Source organism: Piliocolobus tephrosceles, chromosome 4, assembly GCF_002776525.5.
Source record: "Piliocolobus tephrosceles isolate RC106 chromosome 4, ASM277652v3, whole genome shotgun sequence".
Taxonomy (NCBI): Eukaryota; Metazoa; Chordata; class Mammalia; order Primates; family Cercopithecidae; genus Piliocolobus; species Piliocolobus tephrosceles.
In genome coordinates this window covers 154,000,878-154,020,067 of record NC_045437.1, presented here as the reverse complement: position 1 = coordinate 154,020,067, position 19,190 = coordinate 154,000,878, and the positions used below count along the sequence as shown (strand labels likewise).

At 47.8% G+C, this 19,190-nt stretch overlaps 1 protein-coding gene across 2 annotated transcripts in view; it reads left to right on the top strand.

Annotated features, from left to right (window-relative positions):
- SLC25A48 (solute carrier family 25 member 48) overlaps positions 1 to 19,190 on the top strand; it is a 60,568-nt gene that overhangs the window by 6,208 nt on the left and 35,170 nt on the right. For both annotated transcript variants that reach the window (XR_002726699.2, XM_023193884.2), the window contains exons 2-4: positions 1,658 to 1,701; positions 9,691 to 9,762; positions 11,812 to 12,070. Coding sequence is in view for 1 of the 2 variants with exons in the window: in XM_023193884.2 (XP_023049652.1) it covers positions 1,658 to 1,701; positions 9,691 to 9,762; positions 11,812 to 12,070 (375 nt within the window). In the remaining variant the exon portion in view is untranslated. The remainder of the gene's footprint in view (positions 1 to 1,657; positions 1,702 to 9,690; positions 9,763 to 11,811; positions 12,071 to 19,190) is intronic.

The window sequence follows — 19,190 nt, the reverse complement described above, 5'->3', positions numbered from 1 at the left end:
TAGTTTGTTTCTTTTTATTGCCAAACAGTATTCCTCTGTATAAATATCCCACATTTTCTTTATTCATACACCAGTTGATGGGCAATTGGATTATTTCCACCTTTTGGCTATTGTGAACAATGTTGCCATGATGTGTGTGTACTTGCACTTGTCTGAGTATCTGTTTTCTGTTTTTGGATATATATGTAGGAATTGAATTGTTGGGTTAGGTTGTAGCTCTATCGTTAGCTTTTTTGAGGAATTACCAGACTGTTTCCACCATGGCTACACCATTTTACATCTCTACAAGCGATGTACAAGAGTTCCAGTTTCTCTACATCCTTGCCAACAGTTCTTTTCCACTTTTTTTCAATTATAGCTATCCTAGTGTGTGTGAAAAGGACTCTCATTTTGGTTTTAATTTGCATTTCCCAAATGACTACAGATGTTGAGGCTCTGTTCATGTGTCTGTTGGTCATCTGTATATCATCTTTGGAGAAATGTGTGTGCAAGTCTTTGCCCATTAAAATTATTCAGTTGTAAGAGTTATTTCTATATATGGACACTAAATTCTTATGCCAATATGTGATTTCCACACATTTTCTCCCATTCTGTAGGATGTATTCACTTTTGTGTGCAAAAGTTTTCAATTTTTATGAATGTTATTATTTCTTGTGTAGGGGAGTTAGAGATAACCTCTGACCCCCTGTTTAGCTCCTACTGGTCTCTTCACCTGAATATAAAAACAAAATTGACACCAGGCTGGTTAACAAGAGAAAAATAATACAGATTTTATTAGTTTTTCACGACATAGGGATCTTCCCAAGAGAGTGAAGTCGGGAGAAGTGGCCAACACAAGATCTTTTCATACTTTTTAAGCAAAGAGTGATCAATGTGAGAAGAAATGACAGGACAAAGAAAATCTGGCTAGGATGGTGGAATTTTGCTAGAGGAGTCACTAGAAGTATGGGTGGGGGGGTATAAAACAGGTGGAATATAAGGATTGCTTCATTAAGTATGAATTCAGGACCACTGCAGCCTTTAATTCCAAATCCCGGCTAATAAGAACTATTTTCTTACCCTAGTATGGAGAGGGTACCCCTCCCAGAGGAATCTTTATTGCTTGCTGCATGCAGGAAGAGGCAGGTCAGTTCACCCTTTCAGAAATTATGATTTCTCAATGTTTTCAACTTGAAATAATCAGTGTACCCATCTGCTATATTTTGGTGTGGCATGTCCTTCACTCCTTCAGTTGGTCGTACACTTGCTATCATATCTAGGAGTCCATTGCAAATCACAGGTCAAGATTTTTTTCTGTGTTTTAGTTTAAGAATCTTATAGCTTTGCTCTCCCATTTAGATCTTTGATCTATTTTGTGTTAATTTTGTGTGTGGTATGAGGAAGGGTGTCTATCTCTACTCTTTCACTCTTTTGCCTGTGAATATCTACTTGTTCCAGTCCCTTTGCCTCCCTTTTATGGAGTGATTACTTGTTTTACTCTATTTTCTCTGCCTTCCTTGGTGCATGGGCCAGTGCCTAAAACATTGGAGCCCACCAACTCCCTCTATCCCAGCAACTGACCACTGACTAACTGAGTGCCTGTTTTGTCCCAAGAGTTGGCTGGTGCAAGCCAGGAGTCCAAGGGCTGAGTTACCAGGCATTCTTTTTTGATCCACAGGTGCAGCCAGTGTCATCGTCGGCCACCCTCTGGACACGGTCAAGGTACAGTAGCCATGTTTCCCATTACCTCTTAAAAAGAGGCACGGAGCTGACCTGCCTATGGGACTATGCCTGCTGTTTCTGATCTCCCAGAGAGTCTTCTGCCCAGGGCAGACTCTCTGTTGCCAGCCCAGGGGGAGTGGGGTGCCAGGAGATCTGGTTTAGACTTGAAACACTCAGAGGTCCAGGTAGAACTTGAGAACTAGATTGGAGATGGGAACCCATCATTACCTGATGAAGCACATAGGTGTGAGGATTCTGGAGCTGGTGGGGCCCTCCTAGCACTGGGATTATCCAAGCCCCTTGTTCTGGGATGTTCCCTAGAAAGGGGAAGGGGCTCATCTCAGATCATACAACAAGTTAAAAACTGAGGTGTGAGATGCTGCAAAGGAGCAATCTTTCACCCCATCCCCACCCCTGCACCAGTCCCCAGTGGTAAGCAGAACTGAGACCTATGCTCTGGGAATGGAGCCATAATTGTGCTTCCTCACTGCTGACTGGCTTCCAGATCCGTTTCTAAAGCTCTGCCTGGATTGTGCACAGAGAGGAGCCTCACAGGCCCTTTTCAAATGGCTGCTGCAATGTCCTTTCTCCCCATCTTGCTCCCTATATGAAAATGGACCCTCTCCTAGGTCAGGGTCCATGTTCACCCTCTTCTTGATGGGAAGATCAGTCTACCTGTTTTAAATATTTGAAGAAACACTTTAAGTAAGTAGTAAAAGGGGGCGTTTAGGCTCCCCAGGGGATGTCCCAGTGCAGGGGGATGGCAGGCAGGACCCAGTGCTGGGAGATGGGCACACAAAGTGGTGAGTGAAGCAGGCTTAGTCGACCCTCCTGGAATGGTATAATCTTCCCATTTTGTACAGGAGGAGAGTAAAGTGCAGAGTTCAGGATCCTGCCCCAGATCTCAGATCAGAGCATTATAGTGCTGGATTCAAAGCTCCAAAGTAAACTTTACTTCCAGGCTGACCTAGGCTTTGAGGACTTAGGAGTGAGGGAGGCAGGTAAGGAGACAGATATTTTTAGGGCACTGCTGGACAATAATTAGGGAACACAACAGATGCACAAAGCATTTATGGACAGTGATAGGTGCTAGAGGGACACACAAGGTGATGGCAAAGACAGTGACGAGAGCCTTCTCTATTTTGAAGAGTCAGGGATGGCCTCTCTGCCAGGGAGGCAGCTAAGATGAGACTCAAATGTTACAAAGAGCCAGACATGCAGAACTGGGGTCAGAGTGCTATTCACAGAGGGACAAGCTAGTGCAAAGGCCCAAGGGCGGGAACAGGCTGCGATGTACATTCTCCAGGAAAACAAAGAAGGCCAGTGTGTGTATGGTGCACATAGTGAGCTGAGCAAGTGGTGTGGTGCAGGTGCTGGGAGAGGCCCAGGGAGAATGGGATTGCAGAGTGTGCTAGGGGCCTTGCTGCCTGCCTCCTGCCAGCCCTGCACACCCAGGCCCTGGATCCCAGGGCCCACCAAGGAGGGCTGTGCAGCAAGTTCCTGTCTGAAATGAACTTACTAGCCTATCAAGGCTGAGCCATTGCTGCCCAGAGTTAGGGCCCATGTCCGGACTCCCCAGGTCTGTCCAGAGCTAAGTCAGGTCCTCAGAAACCTTTTCCACCTCTGTGGTAGCTGCCCACTGAGCCCTCTACCCTCCACGAGAGCTGGCTGGTTACCTTGCCCAGGCCTGGCTTCCCTAGCCTGTGGCCTCTGATTCTCTCCTGTTCAGAGTGCAGCTCAGCACAGAGCTGGGCACAGCCTCCCTGGATGAGCACCTGCTGAATGAGTGGCCATCTTGGATCTCAGCCAAGTTCAAGCTGCCTGTTGCATACCTCTCCAGGGCTGGGCCTTGGGGAGACTTGGAGGACTCAGATGCACTCCCTAATGTCTCCATGAGAGTGCTGGTTGTTCCTGGCGATTCTCACCCTCCCAAACTCACCTCAGTCATTCCCAGTCTGTCTCCTCCAGGGATCATTCAACAAAGCAATTCACAAGAATGGATCAGTGGGGAGACAGCATGGCCAAGCCGGAAAGCATGGGCTTTGGAACCACACAGGCTCTAGGTGTGAATCCTGTTTTTGCCATTTCCTGCTTGTATAGCCTTCTGTTAAACACGATACGAATCCTTGGCTTACAGGGTCAGTATAAGATGATAAGCATTGTTTCTGGTACTCCGTAGGGATTCAAAATTGGTAGCTGCTATTTTTATCAACATCATTCAATATATGTTAAGTTTTGCTCAGTTACCACATCATGTGACAATGTCCAGGAAGATTTTAGTGAAGTTGGAGAATGTGTTTTCAGTTCTCTGATTTAAATGGTATTTATAAATTTCTCTTTGGCGGTCAGTGGGACACCTCAAAAGATGAACAAGCGTTCTCCAGGTGACATGCTTAGTCACTGACCATGGAACTGCCTGCCACAGGCCCAGCATCTCGGCAAGGAAAAGGGCTGTTGTTTCTCTAAAACCCAGGCTGCTTAATATAAGTAAGTTGGTAACAAGTCACTGTTGGGTGTGAGAGATTTAATGATAAAAATTGGAGGGTATGGATTAGTTTCTTTGGGCTGCTGTAACAAACAACCAGAAACTGGGTGGCTTAAAACAGTTGCAATTTATTTCCTCCCAAGTCAGGAAGCAGGAAGTTAAAAACCAAGGTGTTGGTGCCTTCTGGAGGCTCTGAGGGAGAACCTGCCACTTGGTCCTCTACCAGCTTCCCGTGCCTGCTGCAGTGCTCAGCACTCCTTGGACAGTGGCTCCGTAACTCTAGGCCCTGCCTGTCTTCATGTAGCCTCCCCTCTAAGTCTCTGTGTGTCAGATCTCCCCGTCCTTCCTAAGGACACTAGCCATTGGATTTAGCACAATTTACAGGAGTGGAGCTCCCTGGCCACAGTTGCCTGAAAAGTGCAGTCTCTCCTTTCTCTGCACTCTGCCCTGAAGCTCTGGAGGGAAGCCCTCCCGAGACATGACATCCAGTCTTTGTTCGGCCTGAGTGCCCCGTTGCACTCCAGAACACCTTCTTTCCTTCTTTCTGGCTGATGTTTTCTCAACAGACCCTGCCAACCCAGAAAGGGCCGGGCAAGTCTGAATAACTGGAAATCCAATCCTGGCCTTATCACCTACTCTCCAGTGACCTGGGCATAGCAATTAACCTTCCTGAGTCTTGGTTTCATTGTCTGTAAAGTGGGCAAGTAGCACTTCCCCGTGGGGCTGTCGTGAAGATTGTTGACGGAGGTATTGAGGATACAGCAATGAGCGAGATGATGCTACTATCATGAATAGACAAGCTAGGGCGCGGGGAGGCAGACAATCACTTTTCTGGGGTCCCAGGACTCATCCAGCTACAAGGCCTGTGCTGCTGACCCAGTGAAAGACTTCTTCCTGTGCCCTTGGCTGTGTGGTCTTAGGTTGGGGAGGCCTGGCTGGTAGCTATGTCTGATGCAACATGGCTGGGTTTTCTAGTCAGGGCTTGGCTGCCTCTAGACCAGGAGTCCCCAACTCCCATACCGTACCAGTACCAGTCTGTGGCCTGTTAGGAACTGGGCCGCACAGCAGGAGGTGAGCAGTGGGCAAGGGAGCATTACTGCCTGAGCTCTGCCTCCTGTCAGATCAGTGGCAGCATTAGATTCTCAGAGGAGCACAAACCCTATTATGAACTGTGTATGTGAGGGATCTAGGTTGTCTGCTCTTTATGAGAATCTAATGCCTGATGATCTGATGGTTTCACCTCAAAACCATCACCCCACCCTGGTCTGTGGAAAAATTGTCTTCCACAAAACTGGTCCCTGGTGCCAAAAAGGTTGGGGACCACTCCTGTAGACCATTGGGACTGGACTGCAATGGACAGGCTTTGGGGTGGGTGGTGTCTGCCTCCTTCTTATGAACATCCCACTGGGTGTTCTTGTTTTGCTTCAGCATGCTCCCCACCATTCCAGGCTGCCCCCTCACTACCCAGTCCAGTCTGGGGCATGCATGTTGGCCCAGGACACTCAGGGCATGGCCTGCTCTGCCAGATCAGGGACAGGCCAGGCAGTGACTCAACTCTAAGCACTGAGGCTCTAGCCACCTCACCTCCTGACACTGAGCACTCATCCGCTTCTCCTTGGGTTTTCAGCTGTGGGGTGTTGAGAGCTTCCAATGGGAGGGACACCATGAACTGGAGTAGCATGAGATTCATAGCACCCCTGACATGAAGCTCATAGTTTTCAGCTAAATATTGCATGAAGGCCCATGATCTTCAAGATGTATCCACTGCATTCACAGAATCCAGGGCCCCCATTCTCTATAAGGACCAAAGAAAGCATCAGAGACCTGAGAAAACAGTATATAAGAAGAAAAGTACACAATCAAAATTAATGCTGCACTAAATATTTACAAAGTATAACCTCATGTTAAATAGTCAAATGCAACTCAGCTTTCATGGAGGTCTATGTGGATGATATTAATATGGGATGTACATTAAATATATAAAATTATACTTAATTTTATCTTACTTGATACAGTAGGAGCAGGTTTGCCAAAGTGAAAGAGTCCAAATCTAAGCAAGTCTTAAAATTGATTCTGCATAACCAGGAGAGATGAGAAAGATAATGGCAAGACCATCCATTCTGTAGGCCCAAAATGAGGGCTCTGGACACCTCAGATTTGGAGATATTTTCCCTAATAACTAAAAGCACTGAAGCTGGGCTAGGGAACCAAACTCTCTTCTCTCTTGTCTTTCATAGGTGTTCATTGAGTACGTATTATACACCTAACACTATGTATAGGTCAGAGAACCCAACCCTCAGGGCAGTCACACCTGGTTAAGAGCTTGGACTGGACTTGTTTTGGTCTCAGTAGGCTACAGGTTGGTGGAAATAGCAGCCTCTGGGGTCCTGTGGAGTGAAAGGCCTTAGGGATGAACCAAACGAGGGGGCCAGGTTCCTGGGGGAAACCATGTGAGTCAGTGTGGTTGACTGAATGATGGTCCCCAGACATGCCCGTGTCCTCATCCGTGGAACCTGTGAATGTCATCTTACATGGCAAAAGAAAACTTTGCAGGTATGATTATGTTAAAGATCTTGAGATGGGAGGAGGATCCTGGATTATCGGGGAGGTTCTTAAATGTAATTACAAATATCCTTATAAGAGGGAGGTGGAGGGAGATTTAGATTTCTTCCTACAGAAGAGGAAGAAAACAATGTGATAACAGAAGCAGGGAGAGAAGAGGAGCCATGATGCTGGGGCTCTGGGAAACGGGGTGAATCCCAAAAGCTGGGGGAGACAAGAAAACAGATTCTCCTCAAGAGCCTCCCGAGGGAGTGCTGCCCTGCCAGCACCCTGATCTTAGTCCACTGAGACCCATTTCAGATTTCTGGTCTTAGAACTGTAATAGAATGCGCATTCATGCTGTTTTAAGCCATGAAGTTTGGGGTAATTTGTTACAGCAGCAACAGGAAACTAATGTAAGGAGTCAGTTGTGTTCATCTGTAAGATGGGGCCAGTATCAGTGCCTTAGAGTATCTGTGGGATTTAATGAGGTCAGTTTTACATGATGGTCAGTGTGCAGTTGGTACAATTCAATGCCTTCTCCTGCTATCACTGGGGACCCTAGAGACTTGGGCTTTGCTGCTGGCCTCAGTGCCAGCCTACCCGAGTGCTCAGCATGCCTGACAGACCTTTGTTCCATGGCTTTGAAATTATTCTGTGATCTAGGTTTGGCTCTCAGGTTGAGTTCCTTCATGTATTATTGGCTTGAGTGACTCAACCTCTCAATTTTCTTAGCAGGAACTTGATTACTTGTTGCAGCGGGTGGGTGGTAGTCAAACATTCTGTGGATTCACTTTCCAGAGACAGCCCTGGGAGAGGGTTGGACCTCATGACAGCCTTACATGGGGCACAGAGAGAGACCTGCACCCCTCCAACACCTCCTAAGTTACCACCTGGCCCAAGTCATTGTCCTGGTTGTGGACATCCCACTCCGAGATAAGCCTCTGTGGTTCTGCTCAACAAGAAGACCTTGAAGGCCCAGTTCTCATCTTGCTGCATCTTCCAGGGAGTCTCCCCCACCCAATTTAAAATTACCTTTTCCTTCTTATCACCCAGCTCTTCTTATCCTTGGTTTATTTTCCTCTATAGTCCTTGTCTTCATCTAAAATATATATTTCCTTGGGAATTACTTTTTATTGACCATCTTTTCTGACTCCACCAGATTGTAAGTTCCATGAGGGCAGACTCTGGTTTCTTTACTGCTGAATTCCCCGAGATTGGAATAGTGCCTCCAATAAAATAGGCCCCGAACAAATATTGGTTGAGTGAGTCAGTAAACACACTTCTCTGATTATGAAAGTAATACTTATGAACAGGGTGTGTACTATTTCCTATATTTTCCTATGGCTACATATGTTTATAAAACTATTTAAATGGGTGCTTCTCAAACTCTTGGCCATGTTATTAGCCATGGTCATAAACTCAGGGGAGGAGCGGGGTGAGAGCAAAGGTGGGTCCAATGAAGCTTTAGCCTTACATGTGACATTAATTTGTTGTTGTTGTTGTTTTTGAGAAAATCTATTTCCATATGAGTTGTATACTTTACATTAGTTTTAAACTACCTAAACTAAAAATAATGAAAGTAACATCTGCTGATTGTAGGAAAGTTGGAAAACGCAGGAAAGTCCCGTGCAGGAAAACATCGCCTGTGATCTTCAACTCTGAGATCACCGTTTTAACTACATGTACCCTTCCAGGGCCTCCTCCACTTGTCTACAGAGCTGGGCTCAGGTGGTTTGTGTGAAGAGCTAGCCTGCTTTTCTGGGTCTCAGCCTCTCACTGCAAACTGGGCCGCATAGAATCTCCTCTTTGGTGGTCTCATGGCACCTTCATGCACAGGCATGACATGCTGTGCATGCTGACACAGCGTTTTGATAGAGAATTATAGGCTGCATATCTTAAAATAAGTGGAGCCCTCGAAGGCTAGGGCAGGGTTACTCTTGAGTGGACTTACTCAGACCCTCTGGGCCTGTCAGCTGCTGCCCCTGGTCACCAAAGCCAGCCTCCATTAGAGGCCATCACACCTTAGCCGTACAGTCCTTGTTCAGTCAGTGCAAAAGGACCGCTGTGCCAGAGCTATGCCCAGCTCTGGAGATGAAAGGAAAGTAACACAGGTGGTCCATAAACCCTAGTTTATGGGGTCCACCCCATAAACTAGGGGTGACCCTAGTTTATGTTTACAACATAAACCCTATGTAATCAAACACATAGGGCCACTCGACATTTCGACTCAGACCTAAAAGATGAGGAGGAGCTGGAGGAAGAGCCTTCCAGAAGTGGGGAACAGTAGGGGCAGCTGGATGGAGGCAGGAAAGAATTGCTGCTGCAGGGTCTGGGAACATGCAGCTCATGCAGGGCCCGGGGGAGAGGAGATGGCACATGGGGTGAGAGACAGGTGCCTCCCAGTCTCAGGGAGAGTACAGAATTTATCCTACATTTGATGGGAGGCCACTGGAGGCTTCATTGACCTTTGAAAATGATCAGTCTGCCTGTTATATAAAGAGAAATGGAGGAAGTGAGGGAGAAGCAGGAGACCAGGGAGGGCTTCAGGCCATGTTTCTGCTGAGGGTGAGGGATGACGCCTAGGGTGGTGGTTCTAGGAACAAGAAGAGCAGGTCTCCCCAAGGATATTTTGGAGGGGGCAGCGACAGACAGCAGATAGGGTAGAGTCCCAGTTTAGTTTTTATACTCAAGAGGCGGGAATCATACAATCATTCGGCACAACTAGCTGGCCTTTGCCATTCTTTCAGCAAAGCAGGCTTCTTTGCAATGAGTGAGTCTGAATGGGACATTGGAGGGAGGCAGTGCAAGCCAGAAACAGAGCACCAGACTGGCCTGGACTGAAACCCAGACCCTTTGCTGGCGGGGGTCACTATGAGCAGGGCCTTTCCCTCCGGGCATCTTTGGAGCAGTGGGCTATGAGTGATCTCTGAGCCGATCCATGCCCTTGCCTCTCTCCACAGACTCGCCTGCAGGCTGGCGTCGGCTACGGAAACACCCTCAGCTGCATTCGCATGGTGTACAGGAGGGAGAGCGTAAGTGCCCCTTGGGCCGGTGGAGTGATGCCTGCCTGGGACCCCACGGGCTAGGGACCAGGGCCACAGCCCCACACCAGCTTACAGGTGGGGACCTCTCATTCTGCTCTTCACACTCAGCTCAATTCTCCCTGCTTCATCTCACACCATACCTCAAATATTACATGTTACCTAAACTCACCCCTGCCACCTACCACAGCATAACTGAAGAAAAACTCCGGTTTTGTGTAACCACTATGGAGAAATCCTGAAGAATCTGGAGCCGCAGTGTGGAAAATTCCTGCAAAAACAAGGCGATCACTCAGTTTTTCACAAAGGAACGAGTGACTGGCAAACCGTGTGCTGATAGACCTCCCTTTCTCTGGCCTGGCGGCAGTCAGGCATGTCTGAGCCTAGATACCAGAGTTTACCTGCGCCCAGGTTGCTTGAGACCGTGTGACCTGAGGTGTTCCTTTTCCAAAGGGAAAACCGCACGATACTTTGTAGAGGATGCATCAGACTCCCTTCTTGAGAATTGGCATGTGCTCCAGGAAGACTTTCTGAGGCCCCTCTTTCTGGAATTTAGAATCAGCTTTAGAATTTTGAATGAAATGACCTGATTTAAAGAAACCGTCAGGTGGAACCCTGTCGCAGCCCTCTGACTTTTCTCTGAGTCACTGGAAATGTGGCCCCATTGTAGCCACTGTCTCCACCGGACTCCATCCTAACAAGTGCCCTGGGGCTCGGAAGCCTCCTGCAAGCACCTAGAGTTTTCCCACAGATGAAGTGTGTCTTGCATCAGGGAGTTGTTGTAACTCCCTTGATCGGCTGCTTTACAATTGGGGCGAGCACTGCAAACCTAGCACTTGGTGTTCCCGGGTGATGTTGTGGGAGTCCACAGTCCCCTGAAAGTGGTGTTGATTCTCCTTTTGGCACACATTCCCGACTGTCTGCCAGCCTGCGTCCCAGCTCCGAGGTTTTGGTGGGGACTGCGCACGGTTTCTCTGAGGCATAGCCATTCATGGCTAAGCCACATCCAAGTTATCTGAAGGATCTTGTGATGGAAGAACAGTATGAAGCAGGGTGTGTTCACGTGTGTGTGTGCATACATGTGTATATATGCACATGTGTGTGCATGTGCTGGTGTGTGTGAGGCACCCTGCCTCTGGCAGCCAGGGTACAGTGTGTGCAGCAAGGACTAGTGGGTTTGTGCACAGCCTGGAGTCTGCACAATAGCTTCCCAGTACTTTCTCACATTTGATTTGGCATGCATGTGCTGCCCTGACTCCTCCAAGGGCCTGTGGAATTTTCCGGTTTTCCTCAGCACATCTGTGGTGTTCATCCAGAATGCCGTGTGGAAGGGGCCGAACCCTAGCCTGCAGCACCCCCTCCTCAGCCTCCTGCAGCCCGTGTGTGCGCATCCTGCATCCTTGTGTAACCGCTTCAGCCACTTCTGGCAGGAGACACTCATGCTCGTGGGCACTCATCTACAGGCTGGCCCAGGCACCCCTCAGGGATCTGGGGAACCCCTGTCTTACACCACAGGCTTAGTAGGCTGCCTATGTTGTAACTGCCTGTCACTTTGTTCCACACCTCACTTTCCCCAGACTATGAGCTCAGTGAGGGCAGAGGCCGTTGCTTTCTTATGGTTGTTCCCCAGGGCCTGGCCCCTGGCCAGTGCCTGGAGAATGTTTTTGTTGTGGTGTATGAGGTGGGGGCGTGTGGTGCTTGGCCAGCCCACTGCTCCTAAGGTCTCCTCAGGTTCCCCCGTGGCCACAGCCTGACTTTTTTCCAGCCCAAGATCACTGCCCCTCCCGGCACATGTGGGTTCCAGGCCAGGACACCACCCATAGGAAACAAAGCGGCTTGCAGAAGCCGGACTGTCCTCAGAGCAAGGATGCCTGCCCCTGAGCGGCCCCTGACCCTCTGCCTCCTGTCGCATCAGCACCCTCTTCCCCTCTCTTCGTTGACACTTGGGCAGATGTGTCCGGTGGTGTTCCCTGCCATCCTGCAGGCCCTGTGACGGCAGCCCCGGGTCCTCACGCCTCTTCCTTCTGGGTTTCACTGCAGGTGTTTGGCTTCTTCAAGGGCATGTCCTTCCCCCTTGCCAGCATTGCCGTCTACAACTCCGTGGTGTTTGGGGTCTTCAGTAACACGCAGCGGTTCCTCAGCCAGCACCGCTGCAGGGAGCCCGAGGCCAGTCCTCCACGCCCGCTCTCGGACCTGCTCCTGGCCAGCATGGTGGCCGGTGTGGTCTCTGTCGGGCTGGGAGGGCCCGTGGACCTCATCAAGATCCGGTTGCAGATGCAGACACAACCGTTTCAGGATGGTAAGACGCCAGGGGAGCACAGGCTGGTGTCTGGGACCTGTGGCCCTTTCTTGGTTTGTGGGATCTGGGACGTGGTTGTTAAAATCCTTTTATTGAGCAAGGCATTTACCTTGTCACCTGGTCGTCCGTAATTACAGGCATACCTCAGAGACATGGGTTTGATTCCAGACCACTGCAGTAAAGCAAGTATTACAGTAAAAGTCACATGAACTTTTTGATTTCCCAGTTCATTTAAAGTTATGTTTAGACTACAGTTTACATGTTAGACTACATATTACGTGTTACAGTGTACTTCATGTAACATGTAATATCTGAGGTGTGGTGTGAGATGAAGTAGGGATGTACATAACTTTATTGTAGTCTAAGTGTGCAATGGCATTATGTTTTAAATATATATATATATATACTTTAATTTAAAAATACTTTAGTACTAAAAATTATTGACAATTATCTGAGTCTTCAGTGAGTTGTAATCTTTCTGTCGGTGGAGGGTCTTGCCTCGAAGTTGATGGCTGCTGACTGATCAGGGTTGTTGTTGCTGAAGGTTGAGGTGGGCTGTGGCAATTTCTTAAAATAAGACAACAATGAAGTTTGCCACATCCATTGACTTCCTTTCACAAAAGTTTCATCTATAGCATGAGATGCTGTTTGATGACATTTTACCCACAGTAGAACTTCTTTCAAAATTGGAGTCAATCCTCTCAAACCCTGCCGCTGCTTTATCAGCTAAGTTTATGGAATATTCTAAATCCTTTGTTGTCATTTCAAAACATTCACATTCACAGAATCTTCACCACTAGTAGACTTCATCTCAAGAAAAACTTTCTTTCTCATCCATAAGAAGTAACTCTTCAACTGTTAAATACTATCATGAGATTGCACCATTCAGCCCCATCTTCAGCCTCTACTTCTCATTCCAGTTCTCCTGCTTTTTCCACCACATCTGCAGTTCCTTCCTCCACGGAAGCCTTGAAGCTCTCAAAATTATCTGTGAGGGTTGGGGTCAACTTCTTCCAAACTCCTGTTAACATTGCTATCTTGACCTCCTCCCATGAACCCCAAATGCTCTTAAATGCATCTAGAATGGTGAATTTTTTCGAGAAGGTTTTTCAATTTACTTGGTTCAAATACATCAGAAAAATCACTATCTATGGCAACTATAGCCTTAAGAAATATATTTCTTAAGTAATAAGACTTGGAAGTCAAAATCACTCTTTGATTCACGGGCTGCAGAATGGATGCTGTGTTAGCAGGCCTGGAAACAACATTCATCTCCTTGTATATCTCCACCAGAACTCTTAGTTATCAGATGCATTGTCAATGAGCAGTAATATTTTGAAAGGAATATTCTTTTCTGAGCAGTAGGTCTCAACAGCAGGCCTAAAATACTCAGGAAACCATGCTGTAAACAGATGTGCTGTCATCCAGGCCTTGTTCCTTTTCTAGAACATGCAGAGCAGATTGATTATCATTCTTAAAGGCCCTAGGATTTTCAGAATGGTAAGTGAGCACTGGGTTCAACTTAAAGTCACTAGTTGCATTAGTCCCTAACAAGAGAGTCAGCCTATCCTTTGAAACTTTGAAGCTAGGCCTTGATGTCTCCTTTCTAGCTCTGAAAGTCCTGAAGTCATCTTTTTCCAATAGAAGGCTGTTTTGTCTACATTGAAAACGTGTTGCTGAGTATAGTCACGTTCATCAATTCTCTTAGCTAGATCTTCTGGATAACTTGCTGCAGCCTCTACATCAGCACTTGTTGCTTCACCTTGCACTTTTATGTTATGGAGATGGCTTCTCTCCTTAAACCTCATGAACCAACCACTGCCAGCTTCAAACTTTTCTTCTGCAGCTTCCTCACCTCTCTCCACCTTCAGAGAATTGAGGAGAGTTAGGCCCTTGCTCTGGATTAGACTTTGGCTTAAGGGAAAGTTGTGACTGATTTGATGTTCTATCCAGACTACTCAAAACTTTCCTCATACCAGCAATAAGGATATTTCACTGTCTTATTATTTGTGTATTCATTGGAGTAGTGCTTTTAATTTTCTTCCAGCATTTTTCCTTTGCATTCACAACCTGGTTAACTCTTGGGCAAAAGAAGCTTAGCTCTTTTGACCTGTCTCAGCTTTCAACATGCCTTCCTCACTAAGTTTAATCATCTCTAGCTTTTGATTTAACGTGAGACACTGTAAGTCTTCCTTTCACTTGAACACTTAGAGGCCATTGTAGGATTACAAATTGGCCTAATTTCAATATTGTTGTGTCTCAGGGAACAGGGTGGCCTGAGGAGAGGGAGAGAGATAGGGAATGGCTGGCTTGTCAGTGGAGCAGTCAGAATAGCCATGATTGAGCTGACTCTCTTATACGAACGCAGCTTGTTGTGCCCCAAAACAAGGACGTTAGTGACATCAAAGATCACAGATCATCCTAACAGATATAATGATTACAACAAGGTTGAAAATATTGTGGGAATTATGAAAATGTGCCACGGAGATATCAAGTGAGTACATGCTGTTAGAGAAATGGTGCCGATAGCCTTGCTGGACTCAAGCTGGCCACAAACCTTCAATTTGTAAAAAATGAAATATCTGTGAAGTGAAATGAAGTGAAGTACAATAAAACAAGGTGTGGTTTTAATACTATTTAATCTGAAGCAGTAACTGTCATTAAGTATTTGCTATGTGCCAGGTACTCGCTAGGAACTTTACATATGTTCTCCTCATTCATCTTGTAACCATTCTGTGAGGCAGGTGCTGCTATCTCCATTTTACGGATGAGAAAAGAGGCTCCCAGAGGTTAAAACAGTTACTCAAGAACACACGATTAGCCGCTGGTGAGTGAGAGCCACCAGTGAGATTGAGGCATGGGAGGTTTCTGCAGGCAAATATTGCAGTACCCAGTGCAAAATGCTAAGGCCCCTTGTTCAAAAATTATGCCATATTTTACAATGGCAACAGCAAAGCATTAAGCCAAGCATGGTGCTTGGATGAACACACTGGTCTCATCCCCACGAAGCTAGCCCCAGCTGAGTTGGGACTCCTACGCACGTATGTCTCATCCAAAAGCTAAGAGTCCCGACCTCACCTGGCCCACATGCCAGGAAGTGCAGCAGGCAAGGCCTTGCTCCTGACCACCTGTCTCCTGCCCTTACCTGCCCTTGCCTGTCCTTCAGCCCTTGCCTTTCCTGTTAGAGTTTCACTTCTTGTTGTGCGACGTAGCCATTTCTGAACCACAAACCTTATCTCTCGTTCCTCCTCACTGGGAAAGAGTTTTCTGCATCTTTGCTGGCAGTGGCTTTCCCGAAGGAGGGTAGAAAGAACAGGAAGGCACTTGCTGTGCAGAGCAGAGAGAGTGCCGGCTCTGGAGGAAGGATAGGCTTGCAGTGGTAGGAGACGTATTTCAGTACCTTGAGGTACTTTGATTCTCAGCTCTACCACTCAGTTCCCTGTCTCCTCAGGTTAGATACTGCCCTTCCTGAGCCTCATGCTCCTTTTCTATGTAATGGAAAGGCTGGGCCCGTAGTCCTATCCTGTGTAATGGAAGAACTGGACCCAGAGTCCTTTCCTGTCACCTCAGACATCTGATGGGGCTGACAGTCTCCAGCTTGATCTTGGCCCTTGTGGAGAAGACTCCTTTCCCTGGCAACCTTCTAAGTAGTCCCTGTGTGACCTCTCTGCCCAGGGAGGCTGGGTTTCAGCATGTATCACAGCCAGAGCCCCAGCAGCTTGCTCAGGAGCATCCCAGCCTAGTATCCCCAGCCCCAGCCCTGGAGCTGCCCAGGACAGGGTCTGCACATTCTCTAAGCATGGTGCTGCTGCTCCTTGCTGGGGCGCATGGAGGGCCTGAGGCCTGGCTGCCCCAATGCTGTGTGTCACATGCCCCAAGGCCAGTGGCCACTGCAGCACGTGGGGAGATGCAGGAAAACAAATGGGGCCATCAGGGAGACACAGGACCGGCAGATCTTCACCTTCATCTTCAGCATATCGAGTCATGTCTTGGTACAATTCAATTTGACCCAAGGGTAGCACCTCTGAGGAATGTTTGAACCTTGCTGATCTGTCCCATCCCAGAGGCATAAGCAAAGATGTAGAGGAATGAAGGCTGTCATGAGCAGGCTGAGAACCCAGGCATCCAGGCCCCATGCTGGCTGTTTGCTCTATCCTGACTGCCTCAGAAAAGCTTACCTTAGGGGAAAGGAAATCTCCATACGTCTTAAAACTGTTTGGGGTTCAGGTGTTGGAAAATGCTCAGCAATGAGGCTCTTTGACTGCTGGGAGCAGCCCTGCCTCCTTTACCACCTGGCACCTTGTCCCTGGAAGGGGAGGAAATGGGGGTAGGTTTGTGAGTGTCTGTTTGCAAGTATCTGTTGCGGGCCCTCAGCCAGCTTAGACACCAAGAGAGGTGTTTCCCAAGAAATACTTTCCTTAAGAAAGTCTGGGACATTTGAAGGTTTCTTGATAACATCTTGTTCTATCCTCTGTCCTGCCCACCTCCACCCCAGCTTTCCCTGTACAGTGCTAGAATGGTGTCATACCAGGCCCTGAGTGATAGGGGATCCTGAGGCCAGGCTAGAAGCATTGGGAGACTAGAGGAAGAATGGGAGGCAGTCAAGGGAGTGGCTGAACCCAAGCATGGCCTCCAAACAGGGTGCACAGCTCCTGGCCAGTGTTTGGGAGCTGAGCAGCCACCATTAACCGCTGCCAATGTGACATGCTCACTGTGTGCCAGACACCATGTAAGGTACTGTCCACCCATCACCTTCTTTAATACCCACCATGACAGCATGAGGCAGATATGATTGCCATCTCTGTTCACTTATCTGCAAGACAATAGTTATACACCTACTGGGTGCCAGGTGCAGGGCTATGTGCTGAGAATGCAGTGGTAAACAAAAGACTGCATCCTGTCTCTGTTACAGTGCCGTATCCAGCTGAGAACCAGAGAGGAACTGGGTCCCTACAAACCATGATGGTAGGGAAATAGAATGGGCTCTCAGGCTGGGGTCAAGGAGGGCTTGGGAGAAGGGCTGGGAGGAGAGCCTGGAGGTACGGCTGTGTACCTGCCCAGGTAGTGCTAAGGGCCACTCGGGCCTGCCTTGTCTAGGTGTGGAAGCCTGGGACATGGCCTCCCTGGGGCCCTCCAGATCTCTCATCTGGGAAGTCGAGATCCTTAAAGGGCCCTGTCTTTTGGGTAAGGCTCTGAGTAGTGAGAACACAGGGACCCTGTGGAGCCATGGGAGGCGCTGACATGTCTCAGGATAGGTAAGATTCCCTGAGCCTCCTGTATGGCAATCTGCCCATGGCCCGTGGCCTCAGGTTGTTTATTCGTCTGTGGTTCCAGAAGGAAACCGGTTCTCTTAAATAAACCCCCGAGGCAGCAACAGAAAATGAACATGGGTTTGTTCTGTTCTTCCCTGTGTGCCAGGAGACCTGCCTTTTGGGAGCATGGAGAAGGCTCTTAGTAAGAGGCATGGGAGGTTTCTGTGGGCAAATATTTCTCAACCCTGCGAAGCTTTGAGTCCTTAGAGCCAGGGCTCATGGGCTTAGCACAAAGAGCAAAGCCAAAGACAAAGATGGTTCACCGAGTGAGTGGAGGGAGATTAAAAGCCGAGATTGGAGGACCCACCTCTGCCGTGTCCCTACAAGTTTCTGTGATCTGGGCTGAATAAGAATGGTCTTGGCAGTAGTAGCTAAGTAGCCCATGTTTACTGAACCCAAATTGTGTGCCAAGCACTATGCTAGGAGCTTGGCATGTGTTTAATATTTACAACAACCCAATTCCTGAAGATTTACTATGGGGAGACTGAGGCACAGAGAGGTTTCATACCCTGAGGTCCCTCCCTTAGTGGGAGGTGGAGGAGGTCTGATTCAGAGCCACTGTTGCAATCTCTGCTTTTGCCCCAGAATTTGTAGAAGCTGAGGTTATGACAATGTTGATAACATTGGGCCACCTGGGCCTTTGCAAAAAATTGTCATGCACACAAATAGCTTCAAACTTGAGGGAGAAGTAGGCTGGGAGCATGTCTCCAAAATGACATTGTCCAAGTAATGGGCACAGCTTGTGGGTTCCAAGGGATAGGTGTGAATTCTATGGCATTGGGCTGCCCCCTCTGATCTCCCTTGCCCTCAGTTGCTTGGGGGAAGAACTTTGGTGACAGCAGGTGTTGGACAGGATCAACTACTGGGGAAGGGAGGGGAGGCTGACAAAGAGTCGCCAGGCAGTGTTTTCTGCCAGGAATCCCTCCAGAAAATGAGAAGAAATGTAGTTTTCTTTCAGTTGCTCCTCAGGAACCCTCTAGGCTAGAGATAGAAAACTCAGAGACTCATCAGGACAGGGAGCTAACATACATATAACCTCCTATATTCTCTTGCTGCTAATAAAGACATGCCTGAGACCGGGCAATTCATAAATAAAAGAGGTTTAATTGACTCACAGTTCCACATGGCTGGGGAGGCCTCACAAACATGGCGGAAGGTGAAGGGGGAGCAAAGTCACATCTTATGTGGCAGCACGCAAGAGAGCGTGTGCCAGGGAACTCCTCTTTATAAAACCATCAGATCTCTTGAGATTTATTCACTGTCATGAGAACAGCATGGGAAAGACCCCACCACCATGATTCAATTATTTCCTACCAGGTCCCTCCTATGACACATGGGAATTATGGGAACTACAATTCAAGGTGAGATTTGGGTAGAGACACAACCAAATCATATCACCTCCCTCAGCTTTGCAGTAAATACAGAGTTTGTTTGACACAAGGCCAGCCACACCATGTGGGAGACAGAGTTATTCCTCAAATCAACCTCATAGGAGGCTTATAGGTTAGGGCTTTTTTCATTTTTTTTTCTTTATTCTTTAATCTTTATTTTTTATTCATTTATTTATTTATTTTTTTATTATACTTTAAGTTCTAGGGTACGTGTGCATAACGTGCAGGTTTGTTACATATGTATACTTGTGCCATGTTGATGTGCTGCACCCATCAACTCGTCATTTATATCAGGTCGTCAGCACCCATCAATTCATCATTTATATCAGGTATAACTCCCCAATGCCATCCCTCCCCCCTCCCCCCTCCCCATGATAGGCCCCAGTGTGTGATGTTCCCCTTCCCGAGTCCAAGTGA